Here is a 17,011-nt window from a genome sequence, read left to right as displayed (position 1 = left end):
ACACGTATACGAAATCGTTGAAATAAATTCATGCAGCCAGTTCCGGACTTTCTCTCTTCTCGTGATGTAACTCTTTAAGTGCCTTTTCATGTGCCTCTCTTGACAGACTGGGTTGCCAACTAGGCGAATTCCATGGTTTGACCCCTGATCGGTACATTTCGTCGACCTGACACGAACTGCTTAAATAACCTTCTTGATTTAATGTGATGAAACTTACCTCTTCCAATGTCAACCCCTTTGTCTCCGGGACGAACAGATACACGTATACATATCCAAATAGCAACATCCCGAAGAATATCAATAAAATAAGTGGGCCGATACTACGCAAGGCGATTACTAGTTGCAATTAAGAAGTAGAATATAAAATCAACATACCGAGCCGATATTCTCGGAGAGAAGAACGAAAGAAGGAAATTCCACAACCTGCCCTTAAGAATGAATGCATAATTTCTAACGACGAAGCAGTTGAAATGCGCACCAATTGGTTGCGCTGCCAAGTGCAATACTTTTCGGTCTTACACGAAGCGGGAATGATTCGCCTATGATATGTTAGCTATGTTCAATTGGATACAAATTTGCTCACCGAGGTAAACCCATCTAAGAAAAAAATTACTTTTTTTACTATAATCGATAGGAGGTGTCACTCACGGAGTTGGTCCCCAAAATATCGAGAACGAGAAAAGATGCAGTACAGCAAACGCAATCAAGGTATCGCCTACCTCTTGCTTAGTAGTTATGCCACCCAAATGTGTAAAGGCTACTTACCACCTCGCCTATTACGCGTTGTGAGCTGGTCCTGTGGCGTACCAGGAGGTGCCAGCGTGAAATGGCCAACTAAGCCCGCCTTAACAGGGTTCAGTCAACGAAGTGCGTTGACAGCATGAGCAACATACAATAAGAGCGCAAGCAGCTTCCAAAAGAGCTCCAGTGAGCAAAGACTACATGATGTCCATCAAAGCCAAATGGTTAATAGGACAAATTTTTCGGTCAAAAAAAATATTGTACCCTGCGACGCCCCCAGGTTTCGATAAGACGCTGAGACCCCGATTAGTCGATGACATCAAAATAGATAGATGGACTAACTAGAGCTGGGATTGTACCAATAACAGACACGCCTCCAAGAATAACTTGGATAACAAACGGATTCAATCTGCGGCCTCTTAGTTAACAGCCTCAGCTCCGTGACTTTGACAACTCACTGTGTACCTGCACTCTGGAAGAAAGTGTCGCCGTAATAGTCTAAATGACGTCGACAATTAACTTAAATCAAATTTCTATAAACAATGTACTCACAGTAGAAATTTTGCCCGTTTAGCTGTTGGATGAACTGAAGCATCATACCGTTTCCCGTGCGCTTCCATAAGTTATTGCGGGCGGAGAAACATTCAGCCCATGTGGCCTTTCCCCCGTCGTTCTCTTGTCGAATAGCATAGTCCAACTCAGCTACAAGTTCGTCGACGAGTTCGTCATCCTCTGGTACGCCATTTAAAGCAGCAATAACGCCTCTGGCTTCTTTGTGACGGCCTGTTCCAAGAAGATGTCGACTTGATAGTGAAGTCAGCGACATAATTCAAAAGTGCAAAAAGATGAAACTAACGGAGATTCGGGCAAAAAGAAAATCCCGGAAAGAAGAATGAGACCTAACAGAAGCTGAAGCCCGACAGGAATACGCCATGAAGCGGAGTTTGAGATTGAATGAGTCGCCAGATCCAAAATATAACTTAAGAAGATTCTAGTAAAGCCCAAAGTAAGTCAACAATTTAATTGAACATGTATTTCAACTTGCCCAATGATAATTTGCAATTGATAAAGCACAAGCATCGCCCCTCTCAAGGCTTTTGGGGCCGTTTCACTATTGTATAGACTTATCGCCTGGTCAGCCTTTACATCCGTAGTGTAGACTGGGGGAACCTACGGGACAATAGCTAGAAGAAAAACATTTTAAGGTGGCGGCAAAGAATACGAATTACATTTTACGTACCCGACAAAGCACCTACACCGAGGCCAGCAATAAACCTGCCGATTGTCAACTGGACAATGGAAAATGTGGTTCCGGTTTGAATCGCAACACCAATTGTGAATACTGCAGACCATATGAGGATGGAACCTCTACGTCCATTTCTGTCGGATGTGAAGGCCTGAGCTAGTGCGCCCCTAATTGCAGAATATCAATACATCTGCCCTGCATTTCGCCAACAATACATCATACACAAATGTTCTGTGAATGAAAGTGGCCTCATTACTTGACAAATCTCAAAATCAAGCAATAAAACTTACCCAGCAGAGAGGAGTGATGTTATAATCGACTGTCTTGAACTAGACAGGAAGAATTTGCCTTGATCATCGAGTTCTCCGAATCTGCGAATAAAGTCGGGCATGATCAAACATCCCTTCAGATTTCTTTAATCACTACTAGGGCAATATATTGAGAAATCAGACACACTGAGATGACACCGATGTCGTAGCCGAACAGAAAACCTGCGTCCAAAGGATTAATCTAATCAAGGGCGTGAGTTCGTAGGTGCAATCGTATCAAAGCATAACTTACAAACATCAAGTTCTACATCGAGCATCGTTCATTTACCCCCTAAGCAAAAGAAGCTTTCAGACTATGCCCGTGTAGTTGTATTGCTATTTCATACCGAAAGCAATGAAGAAAGCTAGCTGTATGGCATAACGATTGGTTGGGATTGCTCTGGTCCCCATATTGCTTAAAAGCCTAGAGGTTTGGCCCAGGGGTACACAGAAGAGTTAGGAAAAAGAAGGCGGCGCAGAAGCTTGAATCCTTCTTGAAGCACGCTTTATTTTAATTCATCTAGGTCCCACAGGCATCGAACTTATTTGCCTTTGACCCATCATATGATACCCTTGTATTCGACCAAAACAGAACGAACGGTCCGCATATACGGTCTGGTGACTGTAAAAAGTTGATAAAAAAAGGCCCGTTTATTTAGAAAGCATTGAGATTGAGAATGTAGGATGGAGATTGGATTGCACGCGAGTCCATCAAGAAGGACATATGAATCGCCAGTGTGAAAAAGAAGACCAAAGGTTATTGGAACTTTTATCCGAGAACAGAATGTGGGAAGAAACGCTCGAACCCATATGCGTCCTTTATAAAGACTGAAAATGGAGTCAGTTTACGCCGCAGTAACTGTGATCATTTGAGAACTTTTTTACACCGGTGACTTCGCCTCGAAAATGTAGTGGGGTAACGGAGAAATGACATCAACAGCTGAGTGTCGTTCACCAAGCCGCCGGCTTCATATGTCACAAATCAATAATGACATGTGATGTGACAAGCGTGACCCTTAATACTCCTCTTGAACGCCACGAAACCCGGAACAGTATAATGAGCTCTATTCTTGATATAGGCTCAAAGAATCTCGCGGTGAGGTGCAGCGGGTTCAAATGTTAGATTTATGTCAGCACTGATTATATTTTTGGATATAATCAAACGGGTTCAACTTCCTCGACAGTGGTGTAGAATTCCTCAATAATCCTCCGCTGCGTCTCAACACCCTTCTCGGTCTTTGAGAGTATTATTCAATAATAGTACGTTAATGAAACAAGAAACGTACCTGAGCATCTCCTATTGCACGGACAACAATATACTTTCTTCCAGTTAGTATTTCCTCCGTAACGACACCGAATTTATTCTCTTTGGAGGTGGAGGAAAAACTAGCGTAGGATCCACAAACGACTGCCCCAGCTTCTTGTGCAATGACAATACCCGCACAAACATCCCATGGCCAGCATCCGATTTCCCTGTCCAAACAAAAATTGTGAGGTCCTTTTGCGGTGTCCAAAAACATTGCACAGACCAGTACAAATCAAGGCCCCCTTGCGCAACCAGTGCAAAGTTTAACGCAGCACTTCCCACGGACCTAAGTGAATGAGCCATCTTTGCGTCAGCTACGCCTTGTGCAGGATCCCCAGCAAGGCGGGAGAAGGAACTTGATTTGGCATTAATTGTAGTCTGCGAACGATCTGACCCCCATTCGACAGCTAAAAATTCTATGGTTAGCTACCAGTGCAAAAAAATGGACGTGGGATTCTCACCGATTAATGCTTGACTCAATGAAGATAATGGTTTTGCAGGCTTGGAAAGGGGCAATCTAACCGGTTCAGAATCTTTTGACGTCAAGTACGAGCCCTGGCCTGATATACCGGTGTACTACATAACAGATTAAATCTCTGTCAAATTCATAAGTAACGCACTCGCCAAATGGTCCAAAAACGGATTGTAGATGACCCCAAGGATGGGCTGACGTCTATAAATCAGGCCCAATGAAATGCAGACAAATGGAAATCCATGGATAAAATTAGTTGTGCCATCTGTAAGATGGTTATAATGAGCAAAAAAATCATCTGAAATAATCTCGCCTATAGGATCAACGCAGAAAGTAGGCGTGTCTGTCAGAGGAGGGCGCGAGCCTGCAGCATAAGATTCTTCTCCAATACTGGGGATCAATTTATAACTTGCAATATCGACAAGGCAAAGGTCATAAGCACATACAATTGGAAGGTCGGATATTGGGACTTGAGCTCCTTTTTGACCAGCTCCTCAACCTTGACATCGAATTCTGTAACCAGATCCACCGAGTTCTTCTTTTCACCAACTCCCGATTCGGAAGAGGCCGACTGGATTGCAGCAGAGCCCTCAAGAATGATGTCGCCTGCCTTACGAGCGAGTTTAACGGTAAAATCAAGAATACTTCGCAGGTCAGCAGAGGTGAGTTCAGGTGAGGTCATGATGGTGGTCAGATTCCAACCTTCAACGTTTGTTGTTATACGAATTGCATGAGGTCATACATATTCGATGTTTGAGTCTGATTGAGGCGATCGATTACAGCAACATAAACTACCGCCTCCATTGGAATATTTCTTGCCCTTCGACACGGGACTGCTCATAGTCATAGTCCCCAGGGAATCCCCCATATATGTAGAAGCCTACTTAAAGACCACCAACCTAGCGTAGAACGATCTGATATGGCCAAAAGAACCGAAAAGTCGTGCTTGGAGCCTACTGGCAACGTGACGCAATTATCTTGAAGATAAGATTAGATCCAATTAATTCCCACGACTGGACACGCGTCAGGAGGTACGCAAGCTGCTTTATTCCGACTTTGAATCTATTGCCAAACCACCTTTCACTTTATTCCCGTAACATTATGTTCTTGACGCGTTCTGAATATGGTACGTTCACCAAAACCTTTTGTTTACAAAACATTTGCACTTATTCAGGATTTAGATCGAGGTGTTAACACCTTCTCGCCAGAGGGTCGTCTGTTCCAAGGTACAGATTCTTAGTAACATCATAAAGTACAAGAGGTATCATTTAACATCCAACTGTAGTCGAATATGCTATCGAGGCAATTAAAGTGCGCGACTTTGGCTTGACCTCTGAATACATTTCTCATTAACAAGTGATGTAGCTTGGCTCGACAACTGTCGGTATTCGAACACCTGAAGGTATAGTTCTTGGAGTAGAGAAACGCGTACAATCACCTCTACTGGAATCGAGTTCGATCGAGAAAATTATGGAAATTGATAACCACCTTGGCTGCGCTATGTCTGGACTCACAGCCGATGCCAGAACTATGATCGACCATGCGAGAGTCACTGCTCAGAACCATGCCTTCACTTACGATGAAAAGATCAAGGTTGAGAGTGTAACACAAGCCGTTTGCGATCTTGCGCTGAGGTTCGGAGAGAGCGTTCATGATGAAGAAGCCATGATGAGTAGGCCGTTTGGTGTTGCACTTCTTATTGCTGGGATCGATGAACTCGGCCCTCAACTGTAAGCCCATTGCATTTCCGTAATCAGAACATCGTTGACTTGTAACAGATACCACACTGACCCGTCAGGAACCTTTGTACGATATGACGCCAAGGCTATTGGATCAGGATCAGAAGCTGCGCAGAGCGAACTACAAGATAAATGGCACAAGGTATGTATTAATGTATTTGCTTCTGAAGCACAAGTATTGACCATGTTAATCCAGCAAATGACACTGCGGGAGGCACAACTACTGACTCTAAGCGTGCTCAAGCAAGTGATGGAAGAAAAGCTCGACCAACACAACGTACAGTTGGCCCAGGTTCGTTCTACTGTTGCCTTTTACGCAATGTGATTTTTATTTTATTATTCAGGTGACGACGTCCAAAGGCTTTGAAATTTTGGATGAGGCGAGCCTGAAGGATGTTATTGAAGCCATGTAAAACATTGTATCATTTTGGATTTCTGTAATTGGTGCTTTCTTATCTTCAGGAAGAAACGGAGGGACCATTATTTTCGTTTCAGAAAGGCATCCTACATGTAATTGAGAGATAGAGCATCTATTTCAAGCTGTCAAAAGAATCAGTCCAGGTCGTTGTGTTGCGTGCTTTTTGCTCACCTGGCAATACACTCGACTTCAACAAGTACGTCTTTAGGCAGGCGCGCAACCTCGACTGCAGACCTGGCAGGAGCGTGATTTCCAAAGAATTTTGCATAGATGCCGTTCACAGCAACGAAGTCGTCCATAGATTTCAAGAACACCTATAGAGAGACAAAAGGGAAATGCATCAATGGAAATACATGTTCACGGCATCCCCTCTGCCACGCAAGAGATCCGAAACTCACAGTAGTTTTGGCTACTTTGCCCAACTCGGACCCTGCAGCCTCTACCACGGCCTTGAGATTCTTAAGGGCCTGTTCGGTTTGAGCCTCAACACCTCCTTCGGCAATCTGCATTGTTTCGGGAACCAGTGGAATGCATCCAGAGCAAAACACCAGGTCGCCGACTTTGATTGCTTGAGAGTACGGCCCAATTGCTGCGGGTGCTTCTGTAACCATTGAGTAGAAAAAATTAGCCCTGTATTTGCGAATTTCATGCAGACAGCCACAGACGAGATGTAGAGACGACGGCCAAAGATTCGTGGGTTGATGCGGGGGCAGACATTGTCGTGACAGTGGTGGACGAAAAGGTTCGGACGAAACGAACTTGCTTCACAGTTGTCGGTGTTATCTGATTATTCAAATTAAGTACAAATTGGCGACTAGAAAAGGCAGAAAAGGCGGGGGAAGATTTGATATCCCGGACGAACCGGTGTAGCGATCTGGTCAACGACATATTGCTACTGAACAAGGATCAATGTACACTGTGACTATTAAGCTACCGATCTCGCTTATTATTTAGCTACCAGTGATAAGAGAAAAGGACCCAAATCGATAAGGGGATCAAATATTTTTGCATAATTGCTATTACAATGAAGACCTTGGTAACTATAGGTATACTGGAAGACAAATTAATGACATTCTGACTTATTCAGTGATGTCGGGTTATAAATTCCATGGCATGTTTAGCCAGGATGAGGTATGCGAGCAACTAAAGCCTAACGGAGGGAATGTTTTATAGTGGAAGAATTAAGTGCGAAGCGCCAGGGCTAGAATGTAGGTGGTAAAACGTCTGCAGGAGGAAGGCATATAAAGGGCAAGGGTAACAGCGATGAAGAGTGCAAATATCTCAATAGCGTGGATGAGCGCATTCTGGTTATTAAACGAGTCGCATATTCCGGAGGTTTCCTTTGATGATAATGTCGCGAACTATAACGCTCCTCCGTTAGATTTATTCAACACAGCCTAAAGAAATAAAAATACCTGCAGATATGATGACCGACGTTCTCCTGGTATCGGTGACGGCGGTGAAATGAGCTATACAGCATTATTTGCGAACAATCTCAATTGCCAGATCACAAGAAAGACTCACTGTACAGCTCTCGTTCCTTATTAGGTGAATATGACTGATGTATGACACCAAACTTGTTGCGGAAATCTGTAGGAAGGAATCAGGACGTCGTTCATCTGAACGCAATAATGCAGCCTACATTTTGATACGGAATCATAATCGTTTGGTCTATCGCCATAGGAGATCATGTGGTGATTAAGTCTCACCCCAGCTTCCAATTTGGCCTTTAAACCGGTATGGTGAGTGAATTTATTTGTCGATCAAAAGAAAAAGCTTACCTGAAGAAGGTCACATTTATTTAAAAATAGGACGATGTTAACGTTGGCAAGCAATTTGTTGGAAACAACAGCTTTCCACAGCAACAGTGAATCCTCCAGTCGATTGACATGAGGATCCTAATGTGATATTTGATTATACTGCATATGACCACCAAAAATACAACCCGCGATTCTCACCTCAGCAAGAACCTATGAATATTATTAGTTGTCAAGTTGATTCATATCAAGGTTAGACTTTACCTGATCAAAAACGGATATCGGTGCAAGAAATATAATGGCATTCACTGCATTAACAGGTGGTCAACAGTTAAACTTCGTTCTCTCAAGATAGTACCTACCATCCTCAAAATAAGGAGCCCATGCTTGACGTTGGTTACGAGCGCCGCCAACATCATAGATACGCCACTCAACCCCTCTGTTGCTGCCCGATGGGATTGAAAAAGTGTGCTCCACCACCCCCATAGTTTTCAATCTTGCCTTGAGAACATCCGCTATATTAGCCGATTTGTAAGTACATCTTTACTGACAAAAAAACAAAGGACATCTCACCATCGGTGGGAATGTACTTCTTGGCAGTAATTCTTGGGATTTCGTCAAGATAACTATGAAAAATATTTGAATGAACAATATCAAAGAAAGAAATCAAAATATTTGATACGCACAAGCCGCTGCTCTCTTCTAATCGCAACCGTTTCTCTTGAAGACGTTTTCGAACTTGAGGATCCCGCCACATCTCCTGCATAGCAGGTGCGCATGCGTTTAAGGTATGAACAGGATCATCTGGATCTTCCCACCATCCTTCAATTTCGCCAGAATGGGCGCTTTTAGGACTTTTAGATTTATTCCCAAGAGAAAAGGCCTTCTTCCAGTTCGTAGAAGTATGAACGACAATCTCCTTGCCTTTCAATGAAGGAATATTGGGATATAGACCGTTGGATTTAACTCCAGCAGACGACGAAGTCTGCTTTTTGAGAGGTATGGTGATTGTCGGCGCTGGCCGTCCGTTTGAGCTAATACTGGGAGAAAAGTGGGAGGGAGGAGGCATATTTTCGTTGGCCCTGTGACCATAAGAATCCCAACCGGGACACGGAGGTCCTAGATGTGTCGCCTCGTCTTCATCCGGAGAGGACAGCAGGCGTATAAGGCGTTCTTCTAGATCAATTAGAGGCTCGAGCTTTCGCCGATAGCTGTCATAGTTAGACACTCGAGTGCCTAGAATTGCCGACGGCGGGCGACCATTGGAAGTAATTATGACCGAAGCTGTTTCTAATGAATCCCCGTCATCATGTTCGTCGAGGACATCGGACTCCTCTGGGGCAAGCGCATCCAATATGCTTTGAGCGGAATTAATAAGCCATCAATCTAAATTGAGAACAAATACTTGCTGCTCACCGTCTGACAGAACGAACGAGATTCAAATAAATGACAGCTCTCCAGGCAATCCTCTCGGCATGGAATGCAGAAGGCGAATGCAACAACTGGAATTCTATCGGAATCTGTTAGTCCAGCTGAACATCCGAAGGTCCGAAAGAATAGTTGAGCGAATGCTACAATGTTTCCTCCACAATAGCGTATCGACGGGGTCCAGAACGGCGCTGGACAGCGAGTGCCAGCACCAATAGCGAAACACAGAGTTGGACGCAAGATGTAGACGATATGCAATACCAATGAATAAAAGACTCACGTTTAAGAGTGGTACTCTTACCCGACTCCGACTGACCAAGCAACAAGACATTGACCTCTGTCTTTGACTTTTTGCGCTCGTTCCTCTCGATTCGAATCATGTCGTCGATAGAGTCGCTGACTTTCTTCGCATCTATCTCTGCCCTGAGGCGGACCTCTCTGTCAATGGGAGACTCATCTGGAGGGGGGAGGAGGGCGGCGGCGAGAGGATCTGAGAGAGTCCTGCGACGAGCGTGGGGATGCTCGAACTTTGCCTTGGGCATGACATGCAGAAAGTGGGAGAGAAAAGCAAAGAGCGGAGAAGAAGATATGGAATATACAAAGTAGCAGAGAAGGTTCCATGGACTCTGGAGGGTGGGAGCAATTAACGCCACGTGAGTCCCAGTATGCTCATTCCATGCCGTGAATGTCGTCTGGGTTACTGAACACATGTTATACCACGACCAATATATCCTTCCAGGGACTCGACTATTCTATATCTCTTTTCTTTAATCCCATTAATCGTTCCCCTTCACCGTTTTTATCGCTCGACCGTCTCCGCGACAGAGCCCACAGCTGTTCGCCGTGCACAGTTCCCGGCCAACTGCAATCAGCCTGGTCTAAGCGCCGGGATGCCACCGACAGTCGCCTCCATGCGTCTATTTAACCCCGATGCGTTAATTAATGGGTTGAGCTAGACCTCGTACCCAGCGGAGCGTCACTGGGAAATCATCTGCTATGCGAATCTGTCCGTTTCAATATTTTTAGCCAGGAACGAGGGCATATATATAAGCGCACAGTCTTCGATGTAGGCCTACCAACACATCACGCTACAATCAAACGATGTACGTCTGCATACACACTGCGAATGTATCTCGTCGTCTCGAGTTTAAACTCAACCACATCCTCTTCGCTTTTGTAGGGCTGGGACATCCTGTAAAGTGACATAACCTTGTTTATGATATACTTTAATACAATGGATCACCCGTTCAAGCTCGTCCGCCTCAATAACCAGACTTTCTCCTTTATAATCTAGCAGAGCGATGGGAGACTCATCAGAACAAACAACAGCTGATATTCATAGGTTGATGCTTCCCAACATGTTCTTTAGCGACGCTGTGTTCAACAGCACTTCGGTATTTGATGATTGATATCCAACTGCAGTGATTTAGCTTATAGGAATTGTGCTCCCACTTATATGCAGCACGATCATAACAACCTCTTCATCTTCCCTTTCTTTCTTTCTTTCGATACCAAGGACACAGTGAACCATCCTTCTCCAAATTTGCCTCCGATACACATCGTTCCACAAGAGTCCTTCACCACAACACGCGGTTGAACGGGTTCTCGACTGCATGCAATCAAAGCTTGACATCTCATAAACTCAAGTCATTCTCTGCCTCACTAAAACCACATATTGTCTCGTACTAAGTAGGGAAAGCAGCGCTTTTCTCATCCCGTCTTCACCCTCTGGCTGGTCCCCTAACTCGCTTCGTTCTTTTGCTTCTCAGAATACCATCGAAGGCGACATTAATCACAGGTTTTTTACTTCGATATATATTGTGGCTTTGCTTTCAATCAACAAAGAATCTTATTTTCAATCTGTTCACAGCAACAACGTTGCGGTGAACATCGACGATGGCCAAAGACGGTGCTCAGGAAACCTCTCAGCCCAAACAATACACTGGAAGCACTTCGAATTCTCCAGAGATACAAGATGCTCATGATCAGACAACTACCCAGACTCAGGCTCACACTGGCGGAAGCACTTCCGATATCTCAGAACTTCATACCGGTCAATCGTCTGATAACGAGGCAGGCTCTGCGTCGAAACATGGACAAACTAATTTATCACAGAGTCATTCTGTAGCACCAATCAACCCTGCAGCTCATAGCACTGTAGTCCATCCATCTGGCAGCAACTCAGAGTCTCATCCTCAAGGAACGTCCCCCCCTGATCGTGTCCAGCCTAGCAAAGTTCCTATTACTCACACTGAAAAACCTCTTACTCGAAACTCTCAGATCAACAATACCCCAAATCCCAAAGCGCAGGTCACCGCCACTCCTACTCGCGTGGCGTCTCTTACCAGCAAACCTGCAGTTGTGTCGCACAACGGACATTCAGCATCTGTGCCGAAAGGGACAACTTTTCCCAATCTATCTCAGCCAGTGAAAGCTTCTGATACCCATCATCTGGCGCCTCCTACTAGTAGCTCTGATACCCAAACTCACAATCATAACCCAAACTCACAATCTCAACGGCCCCATGTTTCGAATAACGCTCGTCCCACCGAAGTCGCTCCTTCCAATCCCCATAAAGCTCCTAGTCGCAGTTCTATTGATCATCAACATACAATAACCAGCTCGATATTTACACCTCAGAAAACTTCACCTCCTGAACCGGCCAAAGTTTCTAATTCCCATAACATTCCGGCTCCCCATATCTCTGACATTCATTTTCACAATAACAATCCACAAAATCATTCCAAGGATTCTCAGCATCACGAACACAGTTCTTCTGCCGCATTCCATACCAGCAACGCAAAGGTTCGTCCCCAAGAAACCCCACATCCCGGTCATATTCATAGTTCTAATGCCTCTGATATTCATACCCAGGCTCCTCCTGCTCGTAGCTCGGACGTGAACCATAGTTCTCCCACACCTCCTAATAACCACAGTTTTAAGACCAAATCGCACATCAACAACTCCAAATCTCTCCCCAAAGAGACGCCGCCTCCTGATCGTTCTCATACAACTAAGATATTGCATTCTAATACTCATTCCCACTCGCAACCTACCCATACTTCGGTAGTACATTCCAAACAAGTTTCGGATCCCCATTCCCAGAAACCTCCTCCTCCCAAACATACCTCCGCAACTCATTCACACGGTGACGGCACACCTTCTCATACGCAAGATTCCCATTCTCACAGCGAGCTAGCTCCGACTCAGATTCATCAATCCCAGACGCACACAACTTCTACTGACAAGTCCAAGTCGCATCATACTAATGCAGAACCGCCTCATACAACCACCAAGGGATCTCCAGCCCAGTCCCATACAGCTGCAGGCCAAGACCATACTCACGCGTCGGCACCCCCACAGGCCTCAAGTAAATTCAATCATAAAACCACAGAGCATCATCCAGTCACCACTCAGACCCATCAAGCGCCACATCTCTCTAAGGACACGGCTTCTGCTGGCAAGGCCATGTCACATTTCACTATTGCCGAACCGTCTCGTATATCCACCAAGGGCTCTCCGGCCCAGTCCCGTCCAGCTATAGTCACAAACCATTCTCATGCGCCAGCGCCTCCACATGAAACAAGTACATCCAATCACAGATCCATAGAACATTCTCCAGTCACCACTCAGATTCGTCAAACGCCACATCCCTCCAAGGTCACCGCTACGAAAACAACCCATTCTACAGACTCGCCTCCTCAACGTACGGCTTTATCTCAAAGTGGTTCTAATCGGGCTTCCACCATTCACAATCACAACACCGTCTCATCTTCACATGGCGTGTTACCCATGGGCGTGTCAGATACAGGAGGATTTGAATCTCATTCTGCGCAACAAACTACTGTGGAACCAACTCCGAGTCCTATTCTAGCTGCATCTTCTGTCCAATTTCAATCGATCACACAGTTCGTTACTTGGGAGGGAATGCCTGGAGTGTCCGTTACTAAATCTTCTACGAATCCTAGTAAGAAAGTTTTGGACATATTTTCCTACAACCCTTCGTCGAGTAATCTTCATACTGCACCTTCGGGTAGCCCTCAGGACAGAGGTGCAGATAAACAGAGTCCATCATCGGATAACGGTGCTTCCACCTCCATTGAACCGCCCAAAGGTCCAGGGACTGTGCCATCGGGGCCGGGTATCCATTCTAAACCACAGAATACACAGAAGCCTTCGAGGTAAACATAGCTGACTCTCTGACCCTGTGTGCCTCAATAACGCTTCTTTTTACAGCCACCTTTCCGGTCCTGCAGTGATTGGAATATGTATCGCAGTTATTTTCACGATTCTTTTGATTGCTTTCATTCTCTTCGGTCTACTCTATTATCGACGCAAACACCGGAAGCTCAAAAAGGAATTACTTCGCTACCATGCTGACAGAAACGTAGCACCACCTGTTTACGTTCCTGGCGGCTGGAAAGCTACGACGACTCCTTACTTCTTAGACGTCGAAGGCCAGGTTCGAAGCATGCCGAATTCTAGTTATAACTATCTGTCCAAGGATAATTCCACTCCCTACATGTCTCGCCATCCAAGCGTCGCCCGGAAAACTTCTTCCATGGAAAAACAACTTTACAGCGATTTTGACAATGTTGCTGCCTATCGTTATTCCAAGATGGCCTCTATTGACGAACCCCAGACATTGACTTCGAATGAAATCATCCAGACGAAAACACCATTGTATCAACCTCCTCAAAACTCGAACACGATTTTGAATTCCTCGGATTCGCACAGAACCAGTTTCTTAAGGTCAGATACACTGTACTTATCTGGGCAGGAATCAGCTAGAACAGCAAGGAGTCCTAGTCCCCAGGTATAATAACGTTCATTTCTGCCTTTTAACCATTGTCTAATCATCCATCCTAGGTCGGCGTTGCCTTATAGGTTTCGGAATGGATGAAGGTTATGGGACAACGGACCATGGCAGCAGAATAGCAGCTCTCAAATGAACGATTGGCTGCAAGCTGCAAAGACCAGTTTGAGGTTATGATGTCATCCTATATATAACCTTTTGAGACTTGTAACTTGCTAGATGTCGTCCATATTCATGTTTGGCTCTCTCCTCGCCCTCTGCATTACTATTGTTCTACTTGTTGCGCGTTGCTATGATCGAACAATCAAAATTCGTCGCTTAAGTTGGTTCGGTGTACATGGTTTGCACTATGAAACCAAAGCGTGCACAATCTCGATGGAGAAGATATTTATAAGGCTTCACCTCCCTTGTCCACAAGCTCCGTACTGGGCCGTTATTGTTGGAGAGAACTACGAATATCAAGATAGCGCATGTCATGTTTCCCTTGACTGCCTTCAGGTCAAACTTTGGATATTTCCGACCCACTTTGGCTTTTCCGGGGGACCATGGATCGACACTACCTTGGACGGCTTCACCGCTGATGTATGGAGTTCGAAAGACGCGCCGTGGTGGATTAACTCTGTACGCAGCAACCTCATTTCTACGATACTGAATGGAGAAACTGTCCTTCTTCACGCCATTGCTACTAAATTGTATTTTGGAACAATCTCCAAATCACTTGATGTGGATGAAGATGGCGATGGAACCATCGATGAACAAGGTCTTTTTGAAGGTGAGGTTAACAATGAGCTCCGAGCTCGCTGTTCAACGTCACAGTGGAACATTGTTACTCCTTACGGCCGCATGTATACCTTTGGCCAACTCAACGCAGAGTTCCGGAGAAGTTGGGTAGATGACAGGGGTACCTTTGCGATGATTATTGGTCAATGCAGATTGCTGAAGTTAAGGAAGTCTACAGTCGATGTGGACCATTCAGTGCTATGGTGAGCTTAGTATGCTACCTTTTAATTGTTATGCGCGCAAATAACAAGTGTTTAAGGCAAATATTCACTGCAATATCCTCTCTCCCAAACATTGCGTTGAAAACTTACCGTAATCCATTATCCCTCATCGACATATATGTCCCTCATGCCCAGATTTCATTCAGCGACTTCCGCCTCCGCGATGCAGAGTTGCTCCATGAAAGTGCCGTTAAACTGAGACAGGAGTACAATCAGTTCACTTACAAATACCCCGGTGTGCTGGAAAACATTGCATGGGACATTTTCATAGGCCATGTATTATCGTGTCTGCAAGATTAACCGAAGACTGGTGACAGCCTTCATTTCGGCTTATGTAAAGCCATTTAAAAGGTCGTTCAACTTCTTAGAGGGCCGAGAGTTTTATAGCAAAAAATGGAAATACATATGTATGACTGCAATTCTGCATGATATAGTGTAGTTGATATTTTAGGAACGAACGAAGGTCACGTTGCCGCGTTTCTCAAGATCTTTTTCGAGGTAAATTCGCCCAGGTCGGTCTCGATGAAACCAGAGGCCCACTGGCTGGTCGAATCCTTTTAACCAGGAAAAGTTGTTGCTCCGTGATAACTTGAGTTCGATTAGGAGACACATGCTGACAGCTATTGATGTCCAATGGAACGAATAATACCACAGTTCGCTTGTGGTGTCGCCAGAAATGAGTGCTGTTAGATCATAGAGCAGGCAGATGCCCAAAGTCGGATCTGGACCCGACCCCACTGTCTACAAGTCAGTGAGCATCAAAGAAATATGGCTACAAAAAAGGATGGGGGAACACACCATTAAAAGAAATATGACACAGCTATTGATCATTTCAGCCATAGAAGGTGTTGTTGATGGCTAATGCTGCGATCAGCCGCTTGTGTTGTATCGGAGAAAATGCACCAACATCAATAACACCCCAGTTTTTCCACATGTAAAGCACCGCAAGCCCAGTATTCGTTTTCATGACAAAGTGGGTAATATAGTTGGCAGGAGTAATGCGATCATCGTTTTCGACATGTAGAAGCATGAAAACAGCATAAAGATTGGTAGCGAGGTTGGCAGTGAGCATGATCTGTGATACTGTGTAGTATTCATTTGACCAGGCATATCCCCAAGCAGCTGTAAGTTGTAGGTCAGTGTGAATTCAAAAGTAGAAGACAGATTGAAAGTCCACACCCATGAAAACATTGCCTGCTATACTGAAAGGGATGCACCTGACTTGAGCGGAACTGAGATTTGCGGTAAAAACACGGGCGTCACGATCGAATTCTTCAGAGAGATTAGGCGATGTTAAGAGTTCATCGTCCGCCGATATACAGCAAGGCTCTTCGCTCCATCCAAATGTCAAAGGAAGCGTAGTTCCAGAAATGTCCCACTCAAAAAACAATTGGAGAAGCCAGTGAATATTTATAATCGCAGACAGCACGAAGAAGGTGATGATGAACGAGTCATTCGGGGAATATGGCTTTGGTGGTTCCGGTCCAGGAAGATGCAAAGCATAGGCTTGAGAACAAGCATACGCCGTAAATGAGAAGACCGCTGCTATACGAATGAGGAGCAGACGTCGGTAACTGATGGTCGTAGGCATCTTGTATTTCAGACGAAGCGCCGCCAATGTCGTTCTCCACGTTTCAGCAGACATGATTGCCGCCCAAGGAAAAACAGGAGGGTGGGTAGAGTCAAGTCGACGAATAGAAAGTCACAACTAGACCAATATAAAGGATAGTGATGAGACATGCCAGCGAAAGGAGGAGATGCGATCGCGGCACAGTTTCA

At 45.0% G+C, this 17,011-nt stretch overlaps 8 protein-coding genes across 8 annotated transcripts; 3 read left to right on the top strand and 5 right to left on the bottom strand.

The window, feature by feature from the left end:
• Positions 1 to 28: 28 nt before the first annotated feature.
• Positions 29 to 2,554, bottom strand: JR316_0000532 (Low-affinity glucose transporter; the record flags this gene model as incomplete). The annotated part of the gene is made up of 17 exons (XM_047886346.1): positions 29 to 166; positions 218 to 320; positions 376 to 423; positions 479 to 514; positions 649 to 715; positions 766 to 844; positions 894 to 938; positions 1,006 to 1,035; positions 1,084 to 1,150; positions 1,200 to 1,239; positions 1,294 to 1,544; positions 1,598 to 1,732; positions 1,787 to 1,901; positions 1,982 to 2,154; positions 2,278 to 2,390; positions 2,444 to 2,497; positions 2,549 to 2,554. The coding sequence occupies 17 exons, from the start codon at positions 2,552 to 2,554 to the stop codon at positions 29 to 31; spliced, it is 1,500 nt and encodes a 499-aa protein (XP_047754092.1).
• Positions 2,555 to 3,453: 899 nt separating this feature from the next.
• On the bottom strand, positions 3,454 to 4,755 carry JR316_0000531 (Protein qutG; the record flags this gene model as incomplete). Its single annotated transcript, XM_047886345.1, has 7 exons — positions 3,454 to 3,531; positions 3,582 to 3,768; positions 3,825 to 4,008; positions 4,063 to 4,177; positions 4,226 to 4,338; positions 4,387 to 4,463; positions 4,520 to 4,755. 7 exons carry the CDS (start codon positions 4,753 to 4,755, stop codon positions 3,454 to 3,456), a joined length of 990 nt encoding a protein of 329 aa, XP_047754091.1.
• A 419-nt stretch (positions 4,756 to 5,174) lies between these two features.
• Positions 5,175 to 6,225, top strand: JR316_0000530 (proteasome component pup2; the record flags this gene model as incomplete). The annotated part of the gene is made up of 7 exons (XM_047886344.1): positions 5,175 to 5,199; positions 5,255 to 5,299; positions 5,359 to 5,384; positions 5,439 to 5,803; positions 5,852 to 5,954; positions 6,009 to 6,104; positions 6,157 to 6,225. The coding sequence occupies 7 exons, from the start codon at positions 5,175 to 5,177 to the stop codon at positions 6,223 to 6,225; spliced, it is 729 nt and encodes a 242-aa protein (XP_047754090.1).
• Positions 6,226 to 6,342: 117 nt separating this feature from the next.
• JR316_0000529 (2-iminobutanoate/2-iminopropanoate deaminase) lies at positions 6,343 to 6,947 on the bottom strand (the record flags this gene model as incomplete). Its single annotated transcript, XM_047886343.1, has 4 exons — positions 6,343 to 6,352; positions 6,402 to 6,544; positions 6,629 to 6,831; positions 6,896 to 6,947. The coding sequence occupies 4 exons, from the start codon at positions 6,945 to 6,947 to the stop codon at positions 6,343 to 6,345; spliced, it is 408 nt and encodes a 135-aa protein (XP_047754089.1).
• Positions 6,948 to 7,541: 594 nt separating this feature from the next.
• Positions 7,542 to 9,957, bottom strand: JR316_0000528 (Guanine nucleotide-binding protein alpha-4 subunit; the record flags this gene model as incomplete). Its single annotated transcript, XM_047886342.1, has 12 exons — positions 7,542 to 7,591; positions 7,646 to 7,699; positions 7,755 to 7,820; positions 7,873 to 7,957; positions 8,012 to 8,128; positions 8,189 to 8,200; positions 8,252 to 8,295; positions 8,350 to 8,502; positions 8,561 to 8,613; positions 8,674 to 9,345; positions 9,404 to 9,497; positions 9,696 to 9,957. 12 exons carry the CDS (start codon positions 9,955 to 9,957, stop codon positions 7,542 to 7,544), a joined length of 1,662 nt encoding a protein of 553 aa, XP_047754088.1.
• A 1,354-nt stretch (positions 9,958 to 11,311) lies between these two features.
• On the top strand, positions 11,312 to 14,237 carry JR316_0000527 (uncharacterized protein; the record flags this gene model as incomplete). Its single annotated transcript, XM_047886341.1, has 2 exons — positions 11,312 to 13,596; positions 13,652 to 14,237. 2 exons carry the CDS (start codon positions 11,312 to 11,314, stop codon positions 14,235 to 14,237), a joined length of 2,871 nt encoding a protein of 956 aa, XP_047754087.1.
• A 369-nt stretch (positions 14,238 to 14,606) lies between these two features.
• On the top strand, positions 14,607 to 15,532 carry JR316_0000526 (uncharacterized protein; the record flags this gene model as incomplete). Its single annotated transcript, XM_047886340.1, has 2 exons — positions 14,607 to 15,214; positions 15,271 to 15,532. The coding sequence occupies 2 exons, from the start codon at positions 14,607 to 14,609 to the stop codon at positions 15,530 to 15,532; spliced, it is 870 nt and encodes a 289-aa protein (XP_047754086.1).
• A 147-nt stretch (positions 15,533 to 15,679) lies between these two features.
• JR316_0000525 (uncharacterized protein) lies at positions 15,680 to 16,877 on the bottom strand (the record flags this gene model as incomplete). The annotated part of the gene is made up of 4 exons (XM_047886339.1): positions 15,680 to 15,973; positions 16,031 to 16,090; positions 16,140 to 16,354; positions 16,412 to 16,877. 4 exons carry the CDS (start codon positions 16,875 to 16,877, stop codon positions 15,680 to 15,682), a joined length of 1,035 nt encoding a protein of 344 aa, XP_047754085.1.
• Positions 16,878 to 17,011: the final 134 nt, after the last annotated feature.

Source organism: Psilocybe cubensis, chromosome 1 (genome assembly GCF_017499595.1).
Source record: "Psilocybe cubensis strain MGC-MH-2018 chromosome 1, whole genome shotgun sequence".
Classification (NCBI taxonomy): domain Eukaryota; kingdom Fungi; phylum Basidiomycota; class Agaricomycetes; order Agaricales; family Agrocybaceae; genus Psilocybe; species Psilocybe cubensis.
This window is presented reverse-complemented; position numbering and strand designations above follow the sequence as displayed.